Below are 22,707 nucleotides of genomic sequence, written 5' to 3'. Positions count from 1 at the left end.
AACATTTGGAATTTACACGGAACTCATGGATTTCAATTTTATAAAGGAAGTTTAGCAAACATACCTCGATTGAGCTTTCCTTAGAATTACTACAATGTTCCCCTACTCTTAGAAACTTCAATCTATAGAAATATAACCAAATTGAACAATAATTGGGAAAGCACACATAGGTTTATCTCATTTAGGCATTTCATCAAACATCAAATGTGTGAAGTCGACTACAAGGTTCTATGATGGAAACCCTTCACCCATAACCAATTTCCCCAACTCAATAATTAATCAATATTTGTTCAACAACCTCCACACCACCTTCATCGGCACATGTATGCACAAATGACCAACTCCTAACTCAAGATTCATACCTCACACTCCTCACATTCAACTCAAAGAGCTAGGGATAAAATCTTACCTCTTTTGTAGAAGACCTTGTGAACTTTCCCCTTGAATCTTCAAGATTAAGCAAGAATTTGATGAGTAGGTATGTTGGAGATCCTTCCTCTCTCTCTAGATTACTCTTCTCTCTCTAAAACAACACCTGAAGCCTTCTAAAATAACGCCCGATGCCTTTTTATTAAAATAGGGTCGGGTAAAGATTTCCCAAAAATTCAACATTCCAGCAGAGTCTGTGATATAAGATGGGACTGCAAAATAGGTATGCAATCCGCAAAGTGGACCACGAAATGGTTCTCCAAAACTGGGCTGGCCTGATCAAGTATGCGGCTGATTCTGCGGTCCGTGGGTCGATTCCGCAGTCATACATTGGACCGCATAATCTCCTTCCAAAATGTTCCCTTGCTGAAATGCGAAGGATATACGGTCCGCAAAATGGTTATGCACTCACACATTGGACCGCGAAAAGACACTCAAAATTAAGTTGCTCCTGATCTAATCCCCGTTGGTTTTGTGGCCAACAAAACAAATCCACGGTCGCGAAATTGATCGCATAATTGCTATTTTTCTGGAAATTTTCCACCAATTCCACAATTTTTTGCACAACCAAAAAGGTCTGTAACCTTCGAAATGCATTAGCCTACCTCGGTACCATAAAACCTCAAATCCTTGGCAAACTTTTACGGGGTCTTACATTTGTTATTGTGTTTATTGATAATATATTGGTGTATTCTTGCAGCCGGGAGGAGCATGAGCATCACTTGAGGATTTTGCTCCATACTTTGAGGGAGAAGAAGCTATTTGCTAAGTTCTACAAGTGTGAGTTTTGGTTAGACTCGGTGGCATTCTTGGTTCACGTGGTGTCTAGTGTGGGGATCAAGGTGGACCCGAAAAGATTGAGGCAGTTCAAAGTTGGCCAAGACCTTCTACCACTATTAAGATCCGGAGTTTTGTAGGTTTGGTTGGGTATTATTGCCGCTTTATGGAGGGTTTCTCATCGATCGTAGCTCCATTGACTAGGTTGACTCAAAAAGGTGCCCATTCAGGTAGTCTGACGAGTGTGAGGAGAGCTTTTAGAAGCTCTAAACTGCGTTGACTATAACTCTAGTTCTGGTTTTGCCTTCGGCATCGGGTTCATATACAGTCTACTGTGATGCTTCACGGGTTAGCATTGGGTGTGTATTGATGCAGGATAGTAGGGTGATTGCTTATGCTTCGCGTGAGTTGAAGCCCCTGATAAGTGTGGATTTTTAACCACTTATTACTACCCTCTTGCTTTAGTTTTAGTCTGAAAGTAGTGATTTTTGTTTCCAAATCTAATGAAATTGTTTGAATTGTAGAAATGTTGGAGGAATAGAGCTCAACGAAGAAATCTCACTCAAAAGGTGTATTCCAGCTCAACCAGGCAAAAAGGAGAAATGCAAAGCAGAAGTGTGTCCGCAGAAGTAATTTTGCAGCCGCAGATGATCATGCGGTCCGCAAAAATGGAAGTACGACCATAGATGAACCCTTGAAGCCTCAGAGGAGTTTAGTAGAAGCAAGGTCCACATACCAAATTGTGTGGCCGCAAAAGCTGGTCATACTGACAAGACTGATAAGTTCAAAAAAGATGCAGAAGACCAAGTGTGAAGACTCTTGAGAATGCTGTCCGCAATCAAAATATGTGGCCGTAGAAGCTGAAGTGCAGCCGTAGAGATAACAATGTGGCTTCAGATTTCCTCCTATTGCAAGAGCATAAGAAAGTGCGGTCCACACACCAAATTGTGCGGCTGCAGAACCTCGCGAAGGGCATTTTTGTCAGCAAATTTCTATACACTATAAATAGATGGGAAATACCTTTTCAGGGCAACCTTTGTATTCCTAACAGATGTAGCGGTTATATTTTACTTTTTTTGGGAAAGATGTGATCAAAATTAGAGAAGGCCCACTACTTTTATCTTCTAATTGTAGTTTATGTCTTCAATTACTTCTTCTATTTTAGTTTATATGTCTTCAAGTATGAGTATCTAGAATTTATCTAGGGTTGTAACCCAACCCTAGTGTATAAAACTTATGGGTTGTTAATATTAATGCTTGGTTATGATTGGATATTTGTTATTTATCCTTGTTTATGCTTCATATCTAGAATAAATGGTTGCAAACATTGATTCAAGCCAATTTGACTTAGTTCTTGCTTGAGAAAGAGGAATCTAGTCTAGGAAAACTTGGCTAACAAGAAATTGAGATAGTTAAGGTTTTGACTAGTTTGATTAAAGGATTTGTACTAGAGATAGGGATAATCCAACTTGGTCTTATATCAATTGCTTATATTGCTACCCATTTGGTCTTGAGAAAGCCAACTTGGGCATGACCACTCTATGACCAAGAGGTATTCAATGGATACTTGAGAATTGAGAGTCATAAAACACCCCGATCTACCAAGCAAAAATTAACTTAGTATACCTATTAGGTTTACACCTAGGTGATGGTTACATCCCTAGGATTTTCCCTTAATTGATTAAAACACCAAAAATATTTCATTCCCTAGTTGCAATTACTTAGTTTAATTTCTTAGCTGTTAACTTGGATTCCAATTACCCACTGTGTTTGAAAGTATAATTTAGCTGTTTCACGTTATCTTCTCAAGTATTTACCTTAATACCGATCTTAAACTCTTTGTAGAATTCGACCCCGACTCAAGTAGGGTATTATACTTGCAATGACCATTTTCATACTTGTTATTTGAGTGTGAATAGGATATGATCAATTTTTGGCACCGTTGTCGGGAAGTTTTACAATGTTAGCTATATATTTGAGTTTGTTTCTTCAAATATCTTCTTTTACTTTTAGTGATTCTAATTTGTTGAAGTGATTGTAGGTTCCAAATGACGAACAACGAACTTGTAAACATACCATTGGGAGAGTTGGATGGCAAAGAGGAGCAACTTGATGAAATGCCTCAAGCTCCACAACAAAATCTCTGAGGTCGTGGTCAACAAGACAATGTTCCTCCACCTCCTCCGCCTCCACCACCACCACAACCACAAGCGGTGCATCATCAGCTTTTTTCAAATGAAGGTTATGCAAGTTACATAGTGCCCCCTCACATTAGGAAGAGAAACTTTCAAATTACCAATGTGATGCTTACTTTGCTCGAGCAACGAGGTTATTTCACCGGAACGCCGAATCAAAATGCTTAAAAACATTTGAAGGGTGGGTTTTGTGGATACGTGTTGGTGGAGCAAACAAACAAATATTTTGGAAGATGCTTTGAGGCTAAGGATTTTTCCCTTCTCACTAAGGGATAAGGCTTTGGATTGGTTGGAGCGCTTGCCTAATCATTCTATTCATACTTGGGATGAATTGGTGGCAAAGTTTATTTCAAAGTTTTTCTCTCCCGGGCATATGGCTACTCTTTAGGATGAAATATTAGCTTTCAAGCAAGATCCCAATGAACCTTTGCATGAGATTTGGGAGCGATATCGGACAATGGTGAAGGAGTGCCCGAAAAATGATATGACTGACAACATGATCCAACAAATTTTCTAGCGTGGTGTTAAAACTACGAACCAATGTGTGGTCAATTAATTGGCCGGAGGCAACTTTATGACAATACCATATGCGGAGGCATGTGAGAATCTTGATGAGATGGCGGAAACTTCTTCGGCTTGGCAATCCTGAGCTAATGTTCCCTAAGGTGATGTCAACAAGATTCATCTTCATAAAGAGTTGCAAGACCATGGGCAAGCAATTGCCGAATTGACAACAACCATGACTCAACTTGCTAAGGCCCAACTTAATCAAGCACAATCTCCTAAGCAAGTTCATTCTATGGAGGGCGTAAATATTTTGGTCAACAAGAAGAGGACCAAGTGTCCAAAATTTCATTCCCGAGTGGAGAATTATGCACAAGCTGATGGTAGCTTTGATCAAGATGATCCATATCACGAGCAAGAAGAAGAGGTACAATTTGTGAATAATTACCAATGGCAACCAAGTAATTTCCAAAGATCCAATCAAAGTCAATGGCGTTCTCAAAATAATCAAGGCAATTGGGGTTCTAAAAACCAAGTGAATTGGAATAACAACAACAACAACCAAGGAAATTGGGGAGGCAACAATCAAGGAAATTGGGGAAACAATAACAATCATGATAATCGAGGATCGGGTTTTCATAGGCCCCCAATGTACCAACAACCTAGCAACCCATCCCCTTATCCTTTCCATGGTTCAAGTTCTTCAAACAATGAAATGGGCCGTATTGAGAACATGTTCAAGCAAATGATGGAGAAGAATGTAGATTTAGATGCCCAACTTGCCTCACATACCACATCAATCCGTAATCTTGAAGTTCAAATGGGGAAAATCTCTCAAGATCTTAATACTCATCCTAAGAATGCACTACCAAGTGACACGGTGGTAAACCCAAAGGGTGGTAACAACACGGGGCATGTCATGGCAGTTATCAAAAGAAGTGTAAGAAGCGGGAATGCACCTACCTCAAATGAAGGGCAACTTGTGGATGATGACCAAGTGATCCAAGAGAAGGAGATCCCAAGCAATAATGTTCAAGTATGAGATGAAGTCCAGATTGATATTGATGATAGTGTGGAGGAGACCCAAGAAGAGGTGAACCCAGCTAGGAAACACATTATTGACATACCGGAACCGGTAGTGAAAAAGGCTAAGGGCCTCCCCCTCCTTATCCTCAAAGGCTTGATAAGAAAAATGGTAAGAATAAATTCAAGAAGTCTATTTAAATGATGAAAGGTCTCTCTATTAATGTGCCATTGGTAGAAGCTTTGGAATAAATGCACGGTTATGCCAAGTTTATGAAAGATCTTGTGACCAAGAAGAGGTCGATGAATTTTTAAACTATCACCAAGTGAGTGCAATTGTTCATTATATGGTTCCTAAGTTGGAGGATCCCGGTGCTTTCACGATTCCTTGTACTATTGAGAGTGCAAAATTTTCCAAAGCCCTTTGTGATCTTGGGGAGTATATCAATTTGATCCCCTATTTGGTGTTCAAAGCTTTGGGAATTAGGAAATCAAGACCCACATCTATGAGGATGGAAATCGCCGATCATATCATGAAGAGGCCATTGGGAGTGATTGAGGATGTGTTGGTCCGAGTTGATAAGTTTATTCTTCCGACGAACTTTGTTATTCTAGATTATGAGATTGATTATGAAGTGCCTATCATTCTTAGGAGGCCTTTCCTTGCCACGGGTAAGGCTCTTCGTGATGTGGAAGATGGAGAAATCACTTTTTGGGTTGGTGATGAACAAGTGATATTCCATGTGTGCATGTCTATGCGGCAACCGAATAGCAATGAAGTGTGTTCTTTTGTGTACTTGGTGACCGCCATTATTATTGATGACAAAAGTGTTATAATCATTGTTGGTGATATATTGGAAGCCATTTTTTCTCAACATGGATGATGATGAGATGGATGGTTTTGTTGAATGTGTGAACTTTGTACAACTATGCACTCAGGAAGTTATCTTTGGATCTTGAGAATAGGAAGACTCCTCCTACAAAGCCTTCTATTGAAGAGCCACCTACTTTGGAATTGAAACCATTGCCACCACACTATTGATATGAATTTCTTGGACCTTATTCTACTTTACCGGTTATTCTTTCCTCTTGATTGACTAACGTGAAGGTTGATTCCACACTGGCAGTATTGTAAAAGAGGAAGAAAGCTATTAGGTGGACCTTAGCAAACATTCGGGGTGTAAGCCTTGCATTTTGTATGCATAATATCAAGTTGGAGGACGGTGCCAAACCATCCATTGAACGTCAAAGAAGACTTAATGAATCTATGCAAGAGGTTGTCAAAAAGGAGATTATCAAGTGGTTCAATGCTGGGGTTGTCTACCCTCTTTCCGATAGTTCATGGACTTCTCTGGTTTAATGTGTCCTAAAGAAGGGGGCATGGAGGTTATTACCAATGACAATAATGAGTTGATTTCTACAAGAACGGTCATCAGTTGGAGAGTTTGTATGGATTATTGTAAGCTCAACAAAGTTACAAGGAAGGATCACTTTCCTCTTCCAGTTATGGATCAAATGCTCGATAGATTGGCCGACCGTAATTTCTATTGTTGTCTTGATGGGTATTCGGGATACAACCAAATTCTTATTGCTTTGAAAGATCAAGAAAAAATCACTTTTACATGTCCTTATGGTACCTTTGCTTTCAAAAGGATGCCTTTTAGTTTGTGCAATGCACCGACGACTTTTCAACTGTGTATGATGGCTATTTTTACGGACATGGTGGAAGACTACCTTGAAGTCTTCATGGATGACTTTTCGGTTGTTGGATATTCTTTTGATGATTGTCTTGCAAATTTGGACAAAGTGTTGGCTAGATGTGAGGAAACTAATTTGGTGCTCAGTTGGAAGAAATGTCATTTCACGGTTAAGGAAGGAATTGTCCTTGGCCATAACATCTCTAAGAATGGTATTGAAGTGGACAAGGGGAAGATTGAGGTTATTTCTAAGCTTCCACCCCCACCTCGATGAAGGGTGTGTAGAGTTTCATGGGCCACGCGGGTTTCTATCGACGCTTCATTAAGGATTTCTCTAAAGTGGTGAACCCATTATGTAAGCTCCTTGAGAAGGATGCTAAGTTTCATTTCAATGATGATTGTATGAGAGATTTTGAACAATTGAAGCTCAAGTTCTAAACTATTCCTATCATTACCTCTCCAAATTGGAGTTTACCGTTCAAGTTCATGTGTGATGCAAGTGATGTAGCGGTTGGGACTATTTTGGGGCAACGTATCAACAAAGTTTTTCATCTGGTTTACTATGCTAGTAAGATCATGAATAGTGCCCAAGTCAATTATACTGTTACGGAGAAAGAGCTCCTTGCTATTGTGTTTGCTATTGAGAAGTTTCGCCTGTATTTGATGGGTTCCAGAGTTATTGTCCACACTGATCATGTGGCACTTTGCTATCTTATGAGCAAAAAGGAATCTAAAGCTCGATTGATGAGATGGATACTTTTGTTTCAAGAATTTGATATTGACATCCAAGACAAGAAGGGTAGTGAAAATCAAGTGGCGGACCACTTGTCTCATTTGGAGGAGGAGGGGAGGCCGCATGATGGCCTTGAAATTAATGACTCTTTCCCCGATGAGCAACTTTTGGCACTTTCAATGAAAGAGGTACCGTGGTTCGCGTATTTGGCATATTTTCTTGTGAGTGGTATCATTCCGGATGAGTTCTCTTCAAACCAAAGAAAGAAGCTCAAGAGGGATTGTCAAGACTACTATAGGGATAAACCATACCTTTTCTGGATTTGCATGGATGGGGTGATTCGGAGGAGTGTACTGGAGGAAGAACAAGGTGAGATTCTTGGAGCTTGTCATTCTTTGCCATATGGTGGTCATCATGGTGGAGCAAGAATGACGGCTAAAGTTCTAAGTTGTGGTTTCTATTGGCCTAGTCTCTACAAGTATGTGAATGACTTGGTGAAAAGATGTGATGAATGTCAACGGGCCAGAGGAATTTAAAAGAAACATGAGATGCCTCTTACAACCATCTTGGAGATTGATATTTTTGTTGTTTGGGGCATTGACTTTATGGGCCTTTTTATGAGTTCTTGTGGAAACACTTACATTTTGGTAACACTGGATTATGTGTCTGAATGGGTTGAGGCCATTGCCTTACCCAACAATGAGGCTAGAAGTGTAGTGGCTTTCTTGAAGAAGAATATTTTTACAAGATTTGGTACTCCACGTGCAATCATAAGCAATGGGGGTCACATTCACATTTTTGCAACAAGGCTTTTGACTCTTTACTTAGTAAGTATGATCTTACTCACAAAGTGACAACTCTCGATCACCCTCAAGCTAGTGGTCAAGTGGAAGTCTCCAACAGAGATATAAAAAGTATTTTGTCCAAGATGGTGAATGCAAATCAGACGGATTAGTCCAAGAAGCTTGATGATGCGCTATGGGCATATCGGATAACTTACAAAATACCTATCGGAATGTCCCTATACCGGTTAGTGTTTGGGAAATCTTGTCATCTTCCGATGGAACTAGAGCACAAGGCAATATAGGCCTTGAAGAAATTGAATATTAATTGGGATGTAGCCGCTAACTTGTGGGTTAAACACTTGAATGAATTGGATGAGTTCCGATATCATGCTTATGAGAGTTCGTCCTTGTACAAAGAAAAAATGAAATATCTTCATGACAAGCATATTTGGAACAAGGAGTTCAAGACCAGTGATCTAGTGGTAATGTTTAACGTAAGGTTGAGGATGTTTCCCAGGAAGCTTAAGTCAATGTGGAGTGGTCCGTTCGAAATTGTTGGTGTGACACCTTTCGGTGCATTGGATTTGAAGAACAAGAACAATGAAATACTTTGAGTCAATGGTCATCGGGTGAAGCACTACTTGGGAAAAGTTGGAGAGAGCCACATGGTGATGGTTATTTACTTCACTTGAGGATACTATGACTTTGCATCGTGCCACGACATATAAATAAGGCGCTTCTTGGGAGGCAACCCAAGTTCTTTTCCTTTTTCTCTTTTAGTTAGATGTTATTTGCTGTTTTTAACTTGATTTGAAGTATGCTGCAGGGCTAAGTGTTAGATGTGACATGGTAGACAAGGTTGTGTCATCAAAGCAGGAAATGTGGACCACACTTTTTCTTTTTGCGACCGCAGAAAAGAAATGCTGCCGCAGAAGCTCTTGTGCGGCCACAGATGCACTTGTAAGAGTACATCTAGGTTTCCAAATGTAAGGTCCTCTAAACTTTTCACCTATCAGTGCAGAGCAATAATGCGGAGTTTTGTGAATTTTGCGGCCGCTCTTGAGATTGTGCGGACCGCGCAAGTGTGTTAACAACTGAAGACCAGGTAACAGAGTGCGGACCGCACTTGAAATTGTGCGGCCAGACTTGTCTCTCTAAACCACCATAGTCTCTGAGTATAAATAGAACACGAGCCACTATTTTACACTATTCACACTTTTCAAATTCACTGTTACTCTGAGAGATTGCCTCAGGACTCTACACTTTCAATCACACACCACCCTTTGCACTCATTTTGATATTTGCACATTTACACCATCTAGTATGCTTCACTTCATGTTAATTTTAGTTCATTTTTATTTTTGATTTTATTTGTCATTGTTAACTTCCTTTAGGACATATGCTATTATATTCCTTCAAATGTATCCATGTGGAGTAGTTTTGTACTGGGTAAGTGATAAAGCACGCTAGATTGGGTTGGGTTAACTGATTTTCATGTCTATACCATATTACCAAGTAGAATTGAACGAAACTTTTGCATGACCTAGGTAAAATAAACTTGTCTCGTTTGTGTTCTTGATTGTGCGGACTGTACGTGGAATTGTGCAGTCCGCAATATGTTAATTATGGCGACTTGTTGGATGCTGTTTGTGCGGCCGCACTTGAAATTGTGTGGACCGCAAATTGAGTTGTGAGGCCGCAGAATTGGTCCGCTCTAATTGTCAGAGACTTGCTCTTTGAACATCTCAAGTGCGGACCACACTTTAAATTGTGCGGACCGCAGATGAATTCTGCGGCCACAAATGGCCTCCGCACTATCAATCAGAGAAGAAGCAACTGAGCCCTTAGCACATCTGTGCTGAAGTGCGGCCGCACTTTGAATTGTGCGGTCCACACTTCTATTTTGCTGACCACACTTCAAATTGTACGGACCGCACTTCCCCCTTTTCTACTACATGTTTAACAACTGAAACCTCACTACTTCTATATTGTCTTCACATACTTGTATGCATCTTAACTATTTTAAAACATGAATTTAAACTAAAAAATCTCTCTGTGCATATACAGACAATGGTACGATCACAAGTTCGAGGTGAATCTACGAAAGGAAGAGGCGAATCTTCAAGGGGCAGGGACAGAGGTGCCTTGCACCCAAGTGTGAAGTAAGCAATCACAAAGAAAATAACATCAGGCCGAGAGAGAGGTAGAGACCTCTCAAAGTCTAGCTCATATGCCCCGTCTAGGGAAGCCTCCGAGATGAATTCTGTATTATTACCGGAGGAGCAATCTAGGCCATAGAGGCAATCTGAACCTCTAGATGTGCCTTCTACATCCCACCACACTTCCCAGGGTTCGGAGAGTGGTAGTCATGAGTCTGATGCAACTGTTTCTGGCTTAGACAGGCAGACTTGGCAAGATCTAAGAAGAAGATTATCTAGGAAGATTGATTTCTGAGTCAGCGAGCATTTTCTGATTTTCGAATATAGTGAACGGAGAGGTCCTTGACTCATGAGTTGCAGTTCCTCCTTAAAGATCTAGACAAATACAACCCCGCAGTCCTGGAGCAGTTTACCAAAAGAAAAAGGTGGATGTTGTTTACTAAGGAATTGGTAGATATAAAGGAGCATCTTGTCCCGGAATTCTGTGCCAACACAACGCATATTCTCAAAGGGACAAAGCTCACCAAGGTGCGCAACGTGAAAGTGAAATTTGATCAGTATACTCTGAAAGCGTACTTGGGGTTTGATGATGTGGAGCCGAAGGAGTATCTGGAGAAGTTGGCTTTGAAAGAAGAGGCTAGGTCGTGGCTTGCAGAGATTCTAGTACCGGGACCTACTTACTCTTGGATTTCTGTCGGGGTGCCTATCCTTTGGAACACTATGAGCTTTTAGGTGAAAGGGTGGCAGACCTTCATGTGCAGTAGACTTGATCCCTGCTTGAATGAGAACAACCTGCCCATTCCTCAAGTTATATTAGCGGCTTCTTTTATGGACGGGTACCCGATCAATGTTGGTGCCCTAATGTCGGCCAACATCTTCCTTGTGGAACAACAGGGTAACACCTCTTACCTCTACCCCCGCACTATTACTGAGTATCTGACAGATGCCAAGGTGGAGTCCAGGCCATTTAACACCAAGGTCAAGCCGACATGGCCGTTTGAGTGGTACAAGCTGCAAGATCTGAGGAACCCAAAGAAGAGCATTCAACCTTCTACTACTGCTGACCAATTTAATGAGCTAGTAGTGGTAGCTCCTAGTCTGTCTGATATTCCATCCACTTCGGCCGAGCCTTCTACCAGTGCCGCAGCTGCTATCCCTGAGCCACCATCTTCAGCTCCTACTACAACTCCTCTTACAACTCCTACTCCATCTCCTAGGCCAATGCCTATGCCTACATGCCCATTATCTACCCTGCAAGTCTCCCAAATACCTGCGAGCCTCAACAACTAGATGCACGCAACTAATTCAAAGCTGTCTGAGATCTCCATTACAGTTGCAGGGCAGTCATCTACACAGGCACCAATGGATTCCTTTGAGATAGATACGAAGCTTAGCAAAGTCTTGGACAACAAGAAGATCATCATGGATATATTGGTACAACACGATACTGTGCTTGTGCGATTGACCAAGCATGTGAGGAAGTTGAGGATGTCCCAGGCCAGCAAGAAGTCAGTTGATGAGCTTCAAGCTAAGGTGACCCAGATAGCTGAGGCCGGAGATTTGCCGTTTGACATGCTATTAGACCCCGCCCAGCCTCACCCTGCTCCATCTTCTCATGATGCTCCCACTGCTCAAACTGAGGAGCCGTGCCTTGCCTTCGACACAACTGAGGTGGTGCATGCTGATAAGTGGGGGTTTTGACTACTTATTAGTGCTTTTTAGCTTTTGTTTTAGTCCAAGAGCATTTAATTGTGTTCCCGAAAACTGATAAAATATGCTAAATCGCAGGAATATTGGAAGATGGACTCCCGAGATGAAATCCAACTCAAAAAGGATTAATCTGAACTCAAGGACATAAAAGGCACAGGAGCTCAAAAGTGCGGCCTACAGAATATCATCTGCGGCTGCAGATGATGAAGGAATATCCAGCAGAGTTTGGTGCAAAGTGCGGCTGCAAAAGCTGGGCCAGAGTACAGTTCAGAGAATGTGCATTCCAAGTCGATCAAAAGCGCGGACCGCACAGAAATTGTGCGGCCACAAATGTAAAAGTGTGGACTGCAGAAGAGCAAGATGCAGCCGCAGTTACAAAAGTGTGGACCGCAAAAAGAGTGCCTTGCGGCCGCAGATCAAAATTATACGGCCGTTGACTCCCAGTCCTGACAAGTTGAAAAAATCTACGGACCGCACATGGAATTGTGCGGCCGCAGAATCTCTCGAAGGGCATTTTTGTCCTAAATTTCCAGCCCTGTATAAATAGACAAGTTTCATAATTTTAGGTTAACTTTTGACATCAGCAGCTACAATAGCCGTTTCTCTTTACTTCTTTTAGTAGTTTTTAATATTTTGAGCTATTGTAACATAGATTTTATCATTTTAATCTTGCAATATGAGTTTAATTATCACTTCTTCTTATTTTTCTTCAATTTCAAGCACGAGTAGCTAGATATTTACTAGGATTGTGACCCAACCCTAGTGTGTAAACCTTATGGGTGTTTAATTTAATGCTTGTTTATGGTTAGGTGTTTATTATTTAGCCTTTTTCATGTTTTAGTTTGTGGAATTAATGGTTGCAAACATTGGTTCATGCCTATTTGACTTGGTCTCTATTTGAGAAAGAGAGACTTAGTCTAGAAAAACTTGGCTAACAAGAAATTGGGTCAATCGAGAGATTGATAATCCCAATTAAAGGGTTCAACCTAGATATAGTAGTAACCCGACTTGAGCTTTTATCAATCATTTTGTGCAATACCCATTTGGACTTGAGAAAGCCAAATTGGGCAAAATCACTCTCTAACCGAGAGGTATTGAGTGGTAATTGAGTGTTGATAGCTATAATACACCCCGATCAATAAAATAAGCATTAAGGTTTATATCCCGTTAGGCAAACACCTAGGCGATGGTCATAGTCCTAGGCTTTTTACAAAACTTGAAAAACAATAAAAATAATTTCTTAGTTTTATTTCTCAACTTGCACTCTTAGTTTTAAATTAGACTTAAAAATAACTCCAATTTGTGGAAGTGTAAATTGAGATAGTCAAATTTACATACTACAATATATACTCCTAACCCCTATATATAGCCCCCGGTGGAAATCGACCCCGACTTTTGTTGGGTACTATCATTGTATTCAACCATTTCATAACCTTGAATTGAGGTGCCGATTATTCTTGGAAGACCTTTCCTTGCCACGGGGAAGGCTCTTGTTGATGTGGAAGCCGGACAACTCACTTTCCGGGTAGGTGATGAAAAGGTGGTGTTCCACGTGTGCAAATCTATGTGGCAACCAAATTGCAATGGAGTGTTTTCTTTTGTGGACTTGGTGACCGATGTGATTATTGATGATACAAGTGCCACGATTAATGTGGGTGATATGTTGGAGGCCGTCTTACTCAACTTTGATGATGAAGAGATGGATGACTTCATGGAATGTGTGAATTCTTTGCAAGGAATGCGGTCGTACAACTATGCACCCCAAAAACTTTCCTTGGATCTTGAGAATAGGAAAACTCCTACTACAACGCCTTCAATTGAAGAGCCTCCTATCTTGGAGTTGAAGCCATTTCCTCCAAAACTTAGGTATGAATTGCTTGGCCCTTGTTCTACTTTACCGGTTATTCTTTCTTCTTGTTTGACTCACATGCAGGTTGACTCCACATTGGCGGTGCTCCACAAGAGGAAGAAGGCTATTGGATGGACTTTGGCAGATATTCGGGGAATACGCCCTGCATTTTGCATGCACAAGATTAACTTGGAGGAAGATGCCAAGCCGTCTATTGAACATCAAAGGAGACTTAACGAAACTATACAAGACGTGGTCAAAAAGAAGATTATCAAATGGTTGGATGCCGGGTTTATCTATCCCATTTCTGATAGTTCGTGGACTTCTCCGGTGCAATGAGTCCCAAAGAAGGGGGCATGACAGTGGTCACCAATGACAAGAACGAGTTGATTCCCACAAGAACGGTGACCGGGTGGAGAGTGTGTATGGACTATCGCAATCTTAACAAAGTCACGAGGAAGGATCATTTTTCACTTCCCTTCCTTGATCAAATGCTTGATAGCTTGGCCGCCCATACTTTCTATTTCTTTCTAGATGGATATTTGGGCTACAACTAAATCCTTATTGCCACGGAAGATCAAGAGAACATAACTTTCACCTGTCCTTATGGCACTTTCGCTTTCAAGCGTATGCCATTTGGCTTATGTAGTATATCGATGACTTTTCAAAGGTGTATGATGGCGATCTTTACGGATATGGTAGAGGACTACCTTGAAGTCTTCATGGATGACTTCTCGGTAGTCGGGGATTTCTTTGATGATTGTTTGGAAAATTTGGATAGAGTATTGGCAATGTGTGAAGAAACAAACTTGGTATTGAATTGGGAGAAATATCATTTCATGGTCGAGGAAGGCATTGTCCTTGGCCACAAGATTTCAAAGAGTGGCATATAGGTCGACAAGGTGAAGATAGAGGTGATTTCTAAACTTCTACCTCCAACTTCGGTGAAAGGCGTGCGGAGTTGCTTGGGTCACGTGGGGTTCTTTCGACGCTTCATAAAGGATTTTTCTAAAGTGGTGAACCCATTGTGCAATCTCTTAGAGAAAGATGCTAAGTTTCACTTAAATGATGATTGCAGAGCCTTTGAATTTCTAAAGTTCAAGTTGACAACCACTCCCATTATCACCGCTCCTAATTGGAGTATTCCTTTTGAGCTCATGTGCGATGCTAGTGATGTAGCAGTTGGAGCAGTTTTAGGGCAACACATCAACAAGATTTTTCATCTGGTGTACTATGCTAGTAAGACCATGAATGATGCCCAAGTCAATTACACCGTTACATAGAAATAGCTCCTTGCCATTGTGTTTGCAATTGAGAAGTTCCGCCCATACTTGATGGGTGGAAATGTTATTGTTCATATAGATCATGCCTCACTTAGCTATCTTATGAGCAAGAAAGATTCAAAAACTCAGTTGATGAGATGGGTGCTATTGTTGTAGGAGTTTGATATTGACATCCAAGATCAAAAAAGGAGTGAAAATCAAGTGGCGGACCACTTGTCTCGTTTGGAGGAGGAGGGGGGGCTGTATGATGGCCTTGAAATCAATGACTCCTTCCCCGACGAGCAATGCTTGGCTATTTCAATGAAGAAGGTTCCATGGTTCGCGGATCTAGCAAACTTCTTTGTGTGTGGAATCATTCCAGATGATTTCTCATCAAATCAAAGGAAGAAGCTCAAACGGGATTGTCAAGATTATTATTGGGACGGGCCATACCTTTTCCATATTTGTACGGATAGGGTAATTAGAAGATGTGTACTGGACGAAGAGCAAAATGTTATTCTTGAGGCTTGCCATTCTTCGCCTTGTGGTATTCACCATGAAGGAGCAAGAACGGTGTCCAAAGTGCTAAGTTGCGATTTTTATTGGCCCACTCTTTACAAAGATGCAAGTGATATGGTGAAAAGATGCGATGAATTCCAACGAGCCGGTGGAATCTCGAAGAAGAATGAAATGCATCTCACTACCATTTTGGAGATTGATATTTTTGATGTGTGGGGTATTGACTTCATGGGTCATTTTGTGAGTTCTTGTGGAAACACCTACATCTTGGTCGCGATTGATTATGTGTCTAAATGGGTTAAGGCCATTGCTCTACCAAACAATTAAGTGAGAAGTATGGTGGCGTTCTTGAAGAAGAATATTTTCACAAGATTTGGTACTCCGCGGGCTATCATAAGCTATGGGGGGTCGCATTTTTGCAACAAGGATTTTGGCACTTTTCTTGGAAATTATGGTGTCACTCATAAAGTTACGACTCCCTATCATCCACAAGCTAGCGGTCAAGTGGAAGTTTTCAACCTGGAGATAAAGAGTATTTTGTCCAAAACAGTGAATGCCAACCGGACGGATTGGTCAAAGAAGCTTGATGATGCACTATGGGATTATCGAACTACTTTCAAAACTCCTATCAGAATGTCTCCATAACGGTTGGTGTTTGACAAAGCTTGTCATCTTCCGGTAGAACTTGAGCACAAAGCCATGTGGGCTTTAAAAAAGTTGAATCTTGATTGAGATGCAACCGCTAACTTGCGGGTTGCACATTTGAATGCATTGGATGAGTTCTGGTATCATGCATATGCAAGTTCGTCCTTGTACAAAGATAAGATGAAGTACCTTCAAGAAAAATACATTCGGAACAAGGAGTTCAAGGTGGGCGATCTTGTTTTGTTGTTCAACTCACGATTGAAGATGTTTCTCGAAAAGCTGAAATCTAAGTGGAGCGGTCCCTTTGAAATTGTGGGTGTGACACCTTTTGGTGCTTTGGACTTGAAGAACAAAAATGATGAGGTATTCCGAGTCAATGGTCACCGGGTGAAGCATTATTTGGGAAAGGTTGATGATGGCCACGTTGTGGCAATTATTCATTTCAAATGATGGTAATCTGCGTCGTGCCGCGACATTAAATAAGGCGCTTCTTGGGAGGCAACCCATGTTTCTTTTTCTTTTCTTTTCTTCTTTTGTACATAGGTGTTATTTTCATGCTAACTGGATTTGAAGTGTGTTGCAGCGATGAATGTACTTTACAAGAACTGTGTCCAGAAAATTAGCTAAGTATGGAAAGAAGTGCGGATTGCATGTACATTGAGCGGACTGCATGTACATTGAGCGGACCGCACAATTGTGATTGCTACAGAAAAAGGGAAATGCAGCCGCACAATTACAGTGCGGACTGCACGAATTGAAAGGGAAAAATGCAAATTCTCTGAAGTTGGTTTGTCAGAGAATTGGCCAAAGTGCGGCCACACATCAAAATCTGCGGTCCGCAACAAAAATCTGCGGTCGCACTTCCAATTCTGCGGACAACAGATCAGTAAGGGCTTTTGAGCCACAGGTAACAGAGTGCGGACAACAATATGAATTCTGCGGCCGCTTTCATCCATTTTCCCCTTAGTCAGATCGTCCAGTATAAATAGTAGACTTAGGGTTACTATTCATTTTTTTCCCTCACTCACAAATCTACAAAATTAAAATCGTCTGTTAAATCATCTGCCACACACAATCAACATCTGTGACCACTCATTTGCTGGTCTTCATATCTGGTGTGCCTCAATCACTTGTAGAAACTTTTAATTTTTAGTTTAATTTACATTTTGTTAGGTAGTTTTAGGCCATTTGACAGTAGAATTCAATTTTACAACCATGTGGGATTTAAACTGTAGTGGGTCAACTGATAATTGCTCTATGGGGAATCGGTGAATTGATTTTCATGCTTAAATGTTAATACCATGTCAAATTTGTGCAAATATTGTTAACCCTAGAAACTCTGCTCATAAATATTTTGAAACCTGCGGCCGCACAAGAAATTGTGCGGTCCGCGAAAGTTGAGATTAGGGTCTTGGGTCAAGCATGATTCTGTGGCCGCACTGAAAATTGTGCGGACCGCAGAAATCCCATCGTGGCCGCAGAAAAGTGAGTGCGACTGCAAAACAGCCCAATCTCTGTCTTCAAAGAGTTGGAATTTTGGTGAATCTGATGTGCGGCCACGATAGAAAATGTGCGGACCGCACTCCAGTTCTGCGGTCGCATGAATAATTGTGCGAACCACAGACCCAGTTCTGCAGCTGCAAGATTAAAATGTGTGGCCTGCAATACCCTGCTTGCAGCCGCACTCATAATTATGGACCGCACTCATAATTGTGTGGACCGCACTCCCCTACCCTGCAAGCTTGTTTTACACTATGTGTTCACTGTCTCTCTGGTGTATTCTTGTATGTTGCACTTGAATTACCCTGCATTGCTCACACAGCGGGAAAACTCAAAAGTAGCCAACCACCTACTGCTCAGCTTCTCTACAGCGAACACACCTACAACAACATGCCATCCATGTAGGCTATTAGCAGGAACCTTGTAGGGGACCAGACCTACTTACCCTGCCTTGCTCACACACTTTCCCATTACAAAAGAAGCCAACTGATATTCCTGGAAAATGCTTCAACATTCCCGGCAACCAGAAGCCACCAATTCTTCTTGCAGACCTCAAGTTCAGTTTGACAGCTAAAGCAAGTCAGTGCTCACTCTTTTCTACCAGAATCTGGCAGAAGCAACTCCACAGCCCAATTACAGGGATCTCTTTGATAGCTATCTTCAGTTTGGCTTTCCTTGACCTCAATGTCAAAGCTAGATTGAAGATAGCGCCCCTCATTTTCTCAGATTTTTTGCCATGTCTCTTAGGGCACTTCTACACTTTCTCGAGATGTAGAATTTGTTGTATACGAAAGATACTCTTCCAAACATATTGTCTAGTAGATTTAGGATCTTTTGTGCAATTTTATATAGTTGACCTAGTCTTACTTCACTTTGATTTTGTAAATATGATTGCCTATCACTGTTTGATAGACAATTGGCTTATCACTATAGGTCTAACTCATCATAGCTTTCAGGGTACCTTTGGTTATCATGTTTGGATAATCAAGTTCTCTATCACCAGATTCTTGGAGGTCAGGTTTATGCCCCCCTCCATTGTTGTACTTTATGTTTTATTTTATATATGGAAAACAACCCTAGGCATAATGCCTAGTGGACTTTAATAAAAAAAAATTACAACTGACACATGTTATTGCTTGTTACAGAAAATGGTTAGATCTTGAGGCCGATGAGATACTTCAAAGCGGAGGGGTGAACCTTCCAGAGGCCGAGGAAAAAGTACTTTATCCCTCGCCCTCCAAAATATAATCGCAAATAAGGCTACAGTCGGCCGAGGAAGAAATGCGGAGCCCTCCAAATCCAGTTCTTATGCCCCATATAGGGAAGTATCAGAGGGAAACTAAGTTCAAGAGCAACCAGCTGTCCAATCAAAGCCACCAGAGAGGTATCAACTCCGGGACGAGCCTTCCATATCACATAGCACCTCCGAGGGTTCAGAGAGTGCCAGTCAGGCTTTGAGCCCTCCTCTACATCTGTTCCTGAGGCACCAACGACTACAGTTGATGCTATTTCGGATGATGGCCTAGGGGGAGATACTACAGTTTTTAGCCTTGAGAGGTCGAAGAAGAAAAAGGTCTGGGAGGACCGGTTCGTCAGTCTGGCTGCTTTCACTAGCTTCCGTGGGTGGTGGGCGGTTAGATTGTACACTCTTGAGTGACAGTTCCAATTGAAAGATCTTGAAAAGTATAATCCAGCAGTCTTGAAACAGTTTCGAGAGCGGAAGGGGTGGATGTGGTTCACCCAGAGTGTAGTGGATGCAAAGGAGTATCTGGTCCGGGAGTTCTACGCCAATGTGGCACACATAAAGAAAGGGACAAAAGTGACCATAGTGAGGAATATGAAGGTGAGGTTTGACCAGCACACATTGAACTTCTACTTGGGGTTTGAGGATGTTGAGCCTGCAAAGTACTTGGAGAAGCTGGCGATGGGAGATGCAGCTCGCCCATCACTAACTGAGATTCTTGCAGCCCCGGGGCCACCACCACCATAGATCACAATAGGGATTCCTATTCAGCAGAACACCCTGAACATCGAGGCGAAGGGATGTTAGACATTTTTCTACATCAGACTAGACCCATGCCAGAATGAAACAAACCTTCCTATTCCGCGGGAAGTTATAGTCGCCTCCATTATTGTGAGGTACCGATCAATGTGGGTGCCGTGATGTCAGCCAACAAGTTTGTGGTCGCTAGGAAAACTGATACCTCTTACCCATATCCCAACACCATCACTAAGTACCTTACGGATGCACGGGTGGAGTCGAGAGATTTTGATACGACGGTTCGGGCTAAGAAGCCCTTCTCATGGTATTCTCTGATGGATGTACACAGCCCTAAGAGAAAGGGTCAGCCGACTACCACCATAGGCCAGTCTGATGAGCCATTGGTGGTAGCTGCAGAGACAGCTGACATGCCCTCCACTTCAGCAAAGCCTTCAGACAGTGCATCAACCATGCCCCCACCGTCAGCCTCAATGCCTTACACCTCAGCTTTGAAACCAATGCCTATGCCCACCGCTCCATTTATTGCATTGCAAGTCTCCCAGACACTGGCGAGCCTCAACAACTGAATGCAGATAGCTACTGCAAAGATGTCTGACATATCCAGTCATGTTGCAGCACAGTCATCCATTACGGCATCCCAGATTCCCCCCCACAGTTGAAGAAACTTTGAAGAAGCTCCTGGAAATTCAGAACATAATCATGGACACTTTAGTACAACATGGGGCAGTGATCGAAGAGTTGGGTAAAGAGGTAAAGAAGATGAGAAAGCGGCAGGCCTCTAAGAAATTAGTGGACAAGCTTCGGAGCCAGGTTACAAAGTTTGTGGCAACATGTGACATTCCATTTGATATGCTGATTGACCCACACCACCCAAGCCCATATCTTACAGCACCTACAACACCACCTGGCTAGTTTGAGGAGCCAAACACTACTACTGACACTGCCAAGGTAGTACGTCAGATGTTCACCAACCCAGCCACTCTCAGAGTTGAGGATGATGAGTTCCAACTGGATGAGGCCGAGGTCGGTGCCACTGCTGGAGACACATAGATGGCCACAGAGCCATAGGGAGTTTTCTTCACTCTGACCCTTCCTTTACTCTTATTTTGTTAAGTATTGGGGACAATGTTTATTTTTATTCGGGGGGGGGAGGGAGGGGGTGGAGTTTATTTGATATATTTTGATGATCCTGAGACCTTTGGCATGTAATTAACTTAATACTATTTTCTTCTTCTTTCTCATTATATACATATTCTCTCTACTCTCATTATGTATATTCGTTACGCTTTCAATAGTTTTTGTTTTGTAGCTTCTTTTATGTTTGTTTTCTTATTAGTTAGTGTTTAACTAAGTAGCTTCTTTTTGAATTAGTAGCTTCTTTTTGATTTAATAGCTTTTTTTTCATGTTTTAGTAGATAATAAGCCTTTGGTTTTCTTAATGCTATGGTTCTTTCCAAAGGTAGTTTTTGTGTGAACTGGATGACTCTTCCAAACGATGGATGGCGTGACAACCTTCTTAAGGGATTGAGTCCGTTTTTGATGTTTAGGTAACAATAGTAGTAGTAATGAATAAAAAAAACCTCATTGAGTCATGCTCGAAGAGTCAAACATGCTTCACTTGGTACCAACACACTTAACTATGTGCTTATGGTTAAAAACAAGGTTTTTGGAAAGAAATAGCTCTAGTTAGTGACCTTGTGACTCTTATGTTGACTTAGGCAATCATCGGGTGGTTTAATCGAACCATAGTGATTTTCAATCTTGAATATGGTCATTGTGGGTCCTCGACTCTATCCTCTTTAACAATCCAGCTGCGTGAGAGGTGAGATGTTTTTGTTGAAAGTCCATGTACCCATGGGATGGTCTAGAACATGCCCCGAATGTATTTCAAGGCAAAATCTTAAGTTTTGCTTGGCTTGAGAAGTGATTGTAGGCTCTCCTTGACCCGTTTGAAGTTTTTCGTTGCCCACCAATGTTGTTATCCCTAGTCTACCCATTTGAGCTTTGAACTTTTCTCATTTGATAACCATGTTACAAGCCTTTACCCATTTTGTCGTGACCCTCTCTTGGCACCTGAGCTTTCCTTAACACTTTTGTGAAATAATTGGCTAAAAACATAAGTTTGGGGGAGAGACGAGGAAATTGAAAGAGGTATCAAGGCACAAAAAGAGAAAATAAATGAAGAGAAGGAAATGCAAGAAAGGAAGGAACAAAAAATAAATACAAAAAGAAAGTGAATAAATGGAAGAGTTGACGGGATTCAAAGAAAAGTAATGATGCAAAGCATGAAGAAATCAAAAAGGGAGAAGATGAATATCATGATCAAGAAAGAGTGATGTTAAGTCTCTCTAGTCCTCCCAAGGAAAAGAAAATGCCTCAAAGAATTGGCAAAGCATGAGCTGAGAACAGAAAATAGAGTGCTTCAGGAAAGAAGAATCCGCTCTATCATAGCATATCCAACCTTAGTCCAAAAGCCTTCACTACATTCTGAAAAAGCCCGATGTGATTTCAAGATGAATGAGCTTTCATTAGTGGCGATCTACATGAAGGGAAAGCCTATGGTACTTAAAGCCGTACTTGCGACATTCTTTTGAGAGAGATGAGTGAACCTTTTGCAAATCTATGGATTGAGTGCTAAAATTCTTAAGCGAGATCGGCAGACGAAGAGTAGAGGAGGAGGAGTTTGGGATCCACAATGACCTACATGAAAGAGCGAGCTTCCTCGATGAGTAAATTCAACTCTTGATGCTCAAGTGTCACATTAGAACTATTTGTGCATAAAAGTTTAACTTGTTACCTTGTTGATAATTTATAAGTAGTGTGGGTAATTGTTGGTCCCAATTTATGTGTGATTGACTCACTTTTGATTAGCTGGAATGGCCTTTAACTTATGGAGGTGGGAACTAATTTGTTTGCTT

At 41.5% G+C, this 22,707-nt stretch overlaps 1 protein-coding gene across 1 annotated transcript; it reads left to right on the top strand.

Annotated features, from left to right (window-relative positions):
• Positions 1-5,275: 5,275 nt before the first annotated feature.
• Positions 5,276-5,812, top strand: LOC142180058 (uncharacterized). The gene has a single exon (XM_075250977.1). It carries the CDS (start codon positions 5,276-5,278, stop codon positions 5,810-5,812), a length of 537 nt encoding a protein of 178 aa, XP_075107078.1.
• The last annotated feature ends 16,895 nt before the right edge of the window (positions 5,813-22,707 follow it).

This window comes from Nicotiana tabacum, chromosome 4, assembly GCF_000715075.1.
Source record: "Nicotiana tabacum cultivar K326 chromosome 4, ASM71507v2, whole genome shotgun sequence".
Classification (NCBI taxonomy): domain Eukaryota; kingdom Viridiplantae; phylum Streptophyta; class Magnoliopsida; order Solanales; family Solanaceae; genus Nicotiana; species Nicotiana tabacum.
This window is presented reverse-complemented; position numbering and strand designations above follow the sequence as displayed.

What these genes read in the sequence shown, in the direction of transcription:
- LOC142180058 (XM_075250977.1), top strand. Translation starts at nt 5,276, where the DNA reads ATGGTTCCTAAGTTGGAGGATCCCGGTGCTTTCACGATTCCTTGTACT.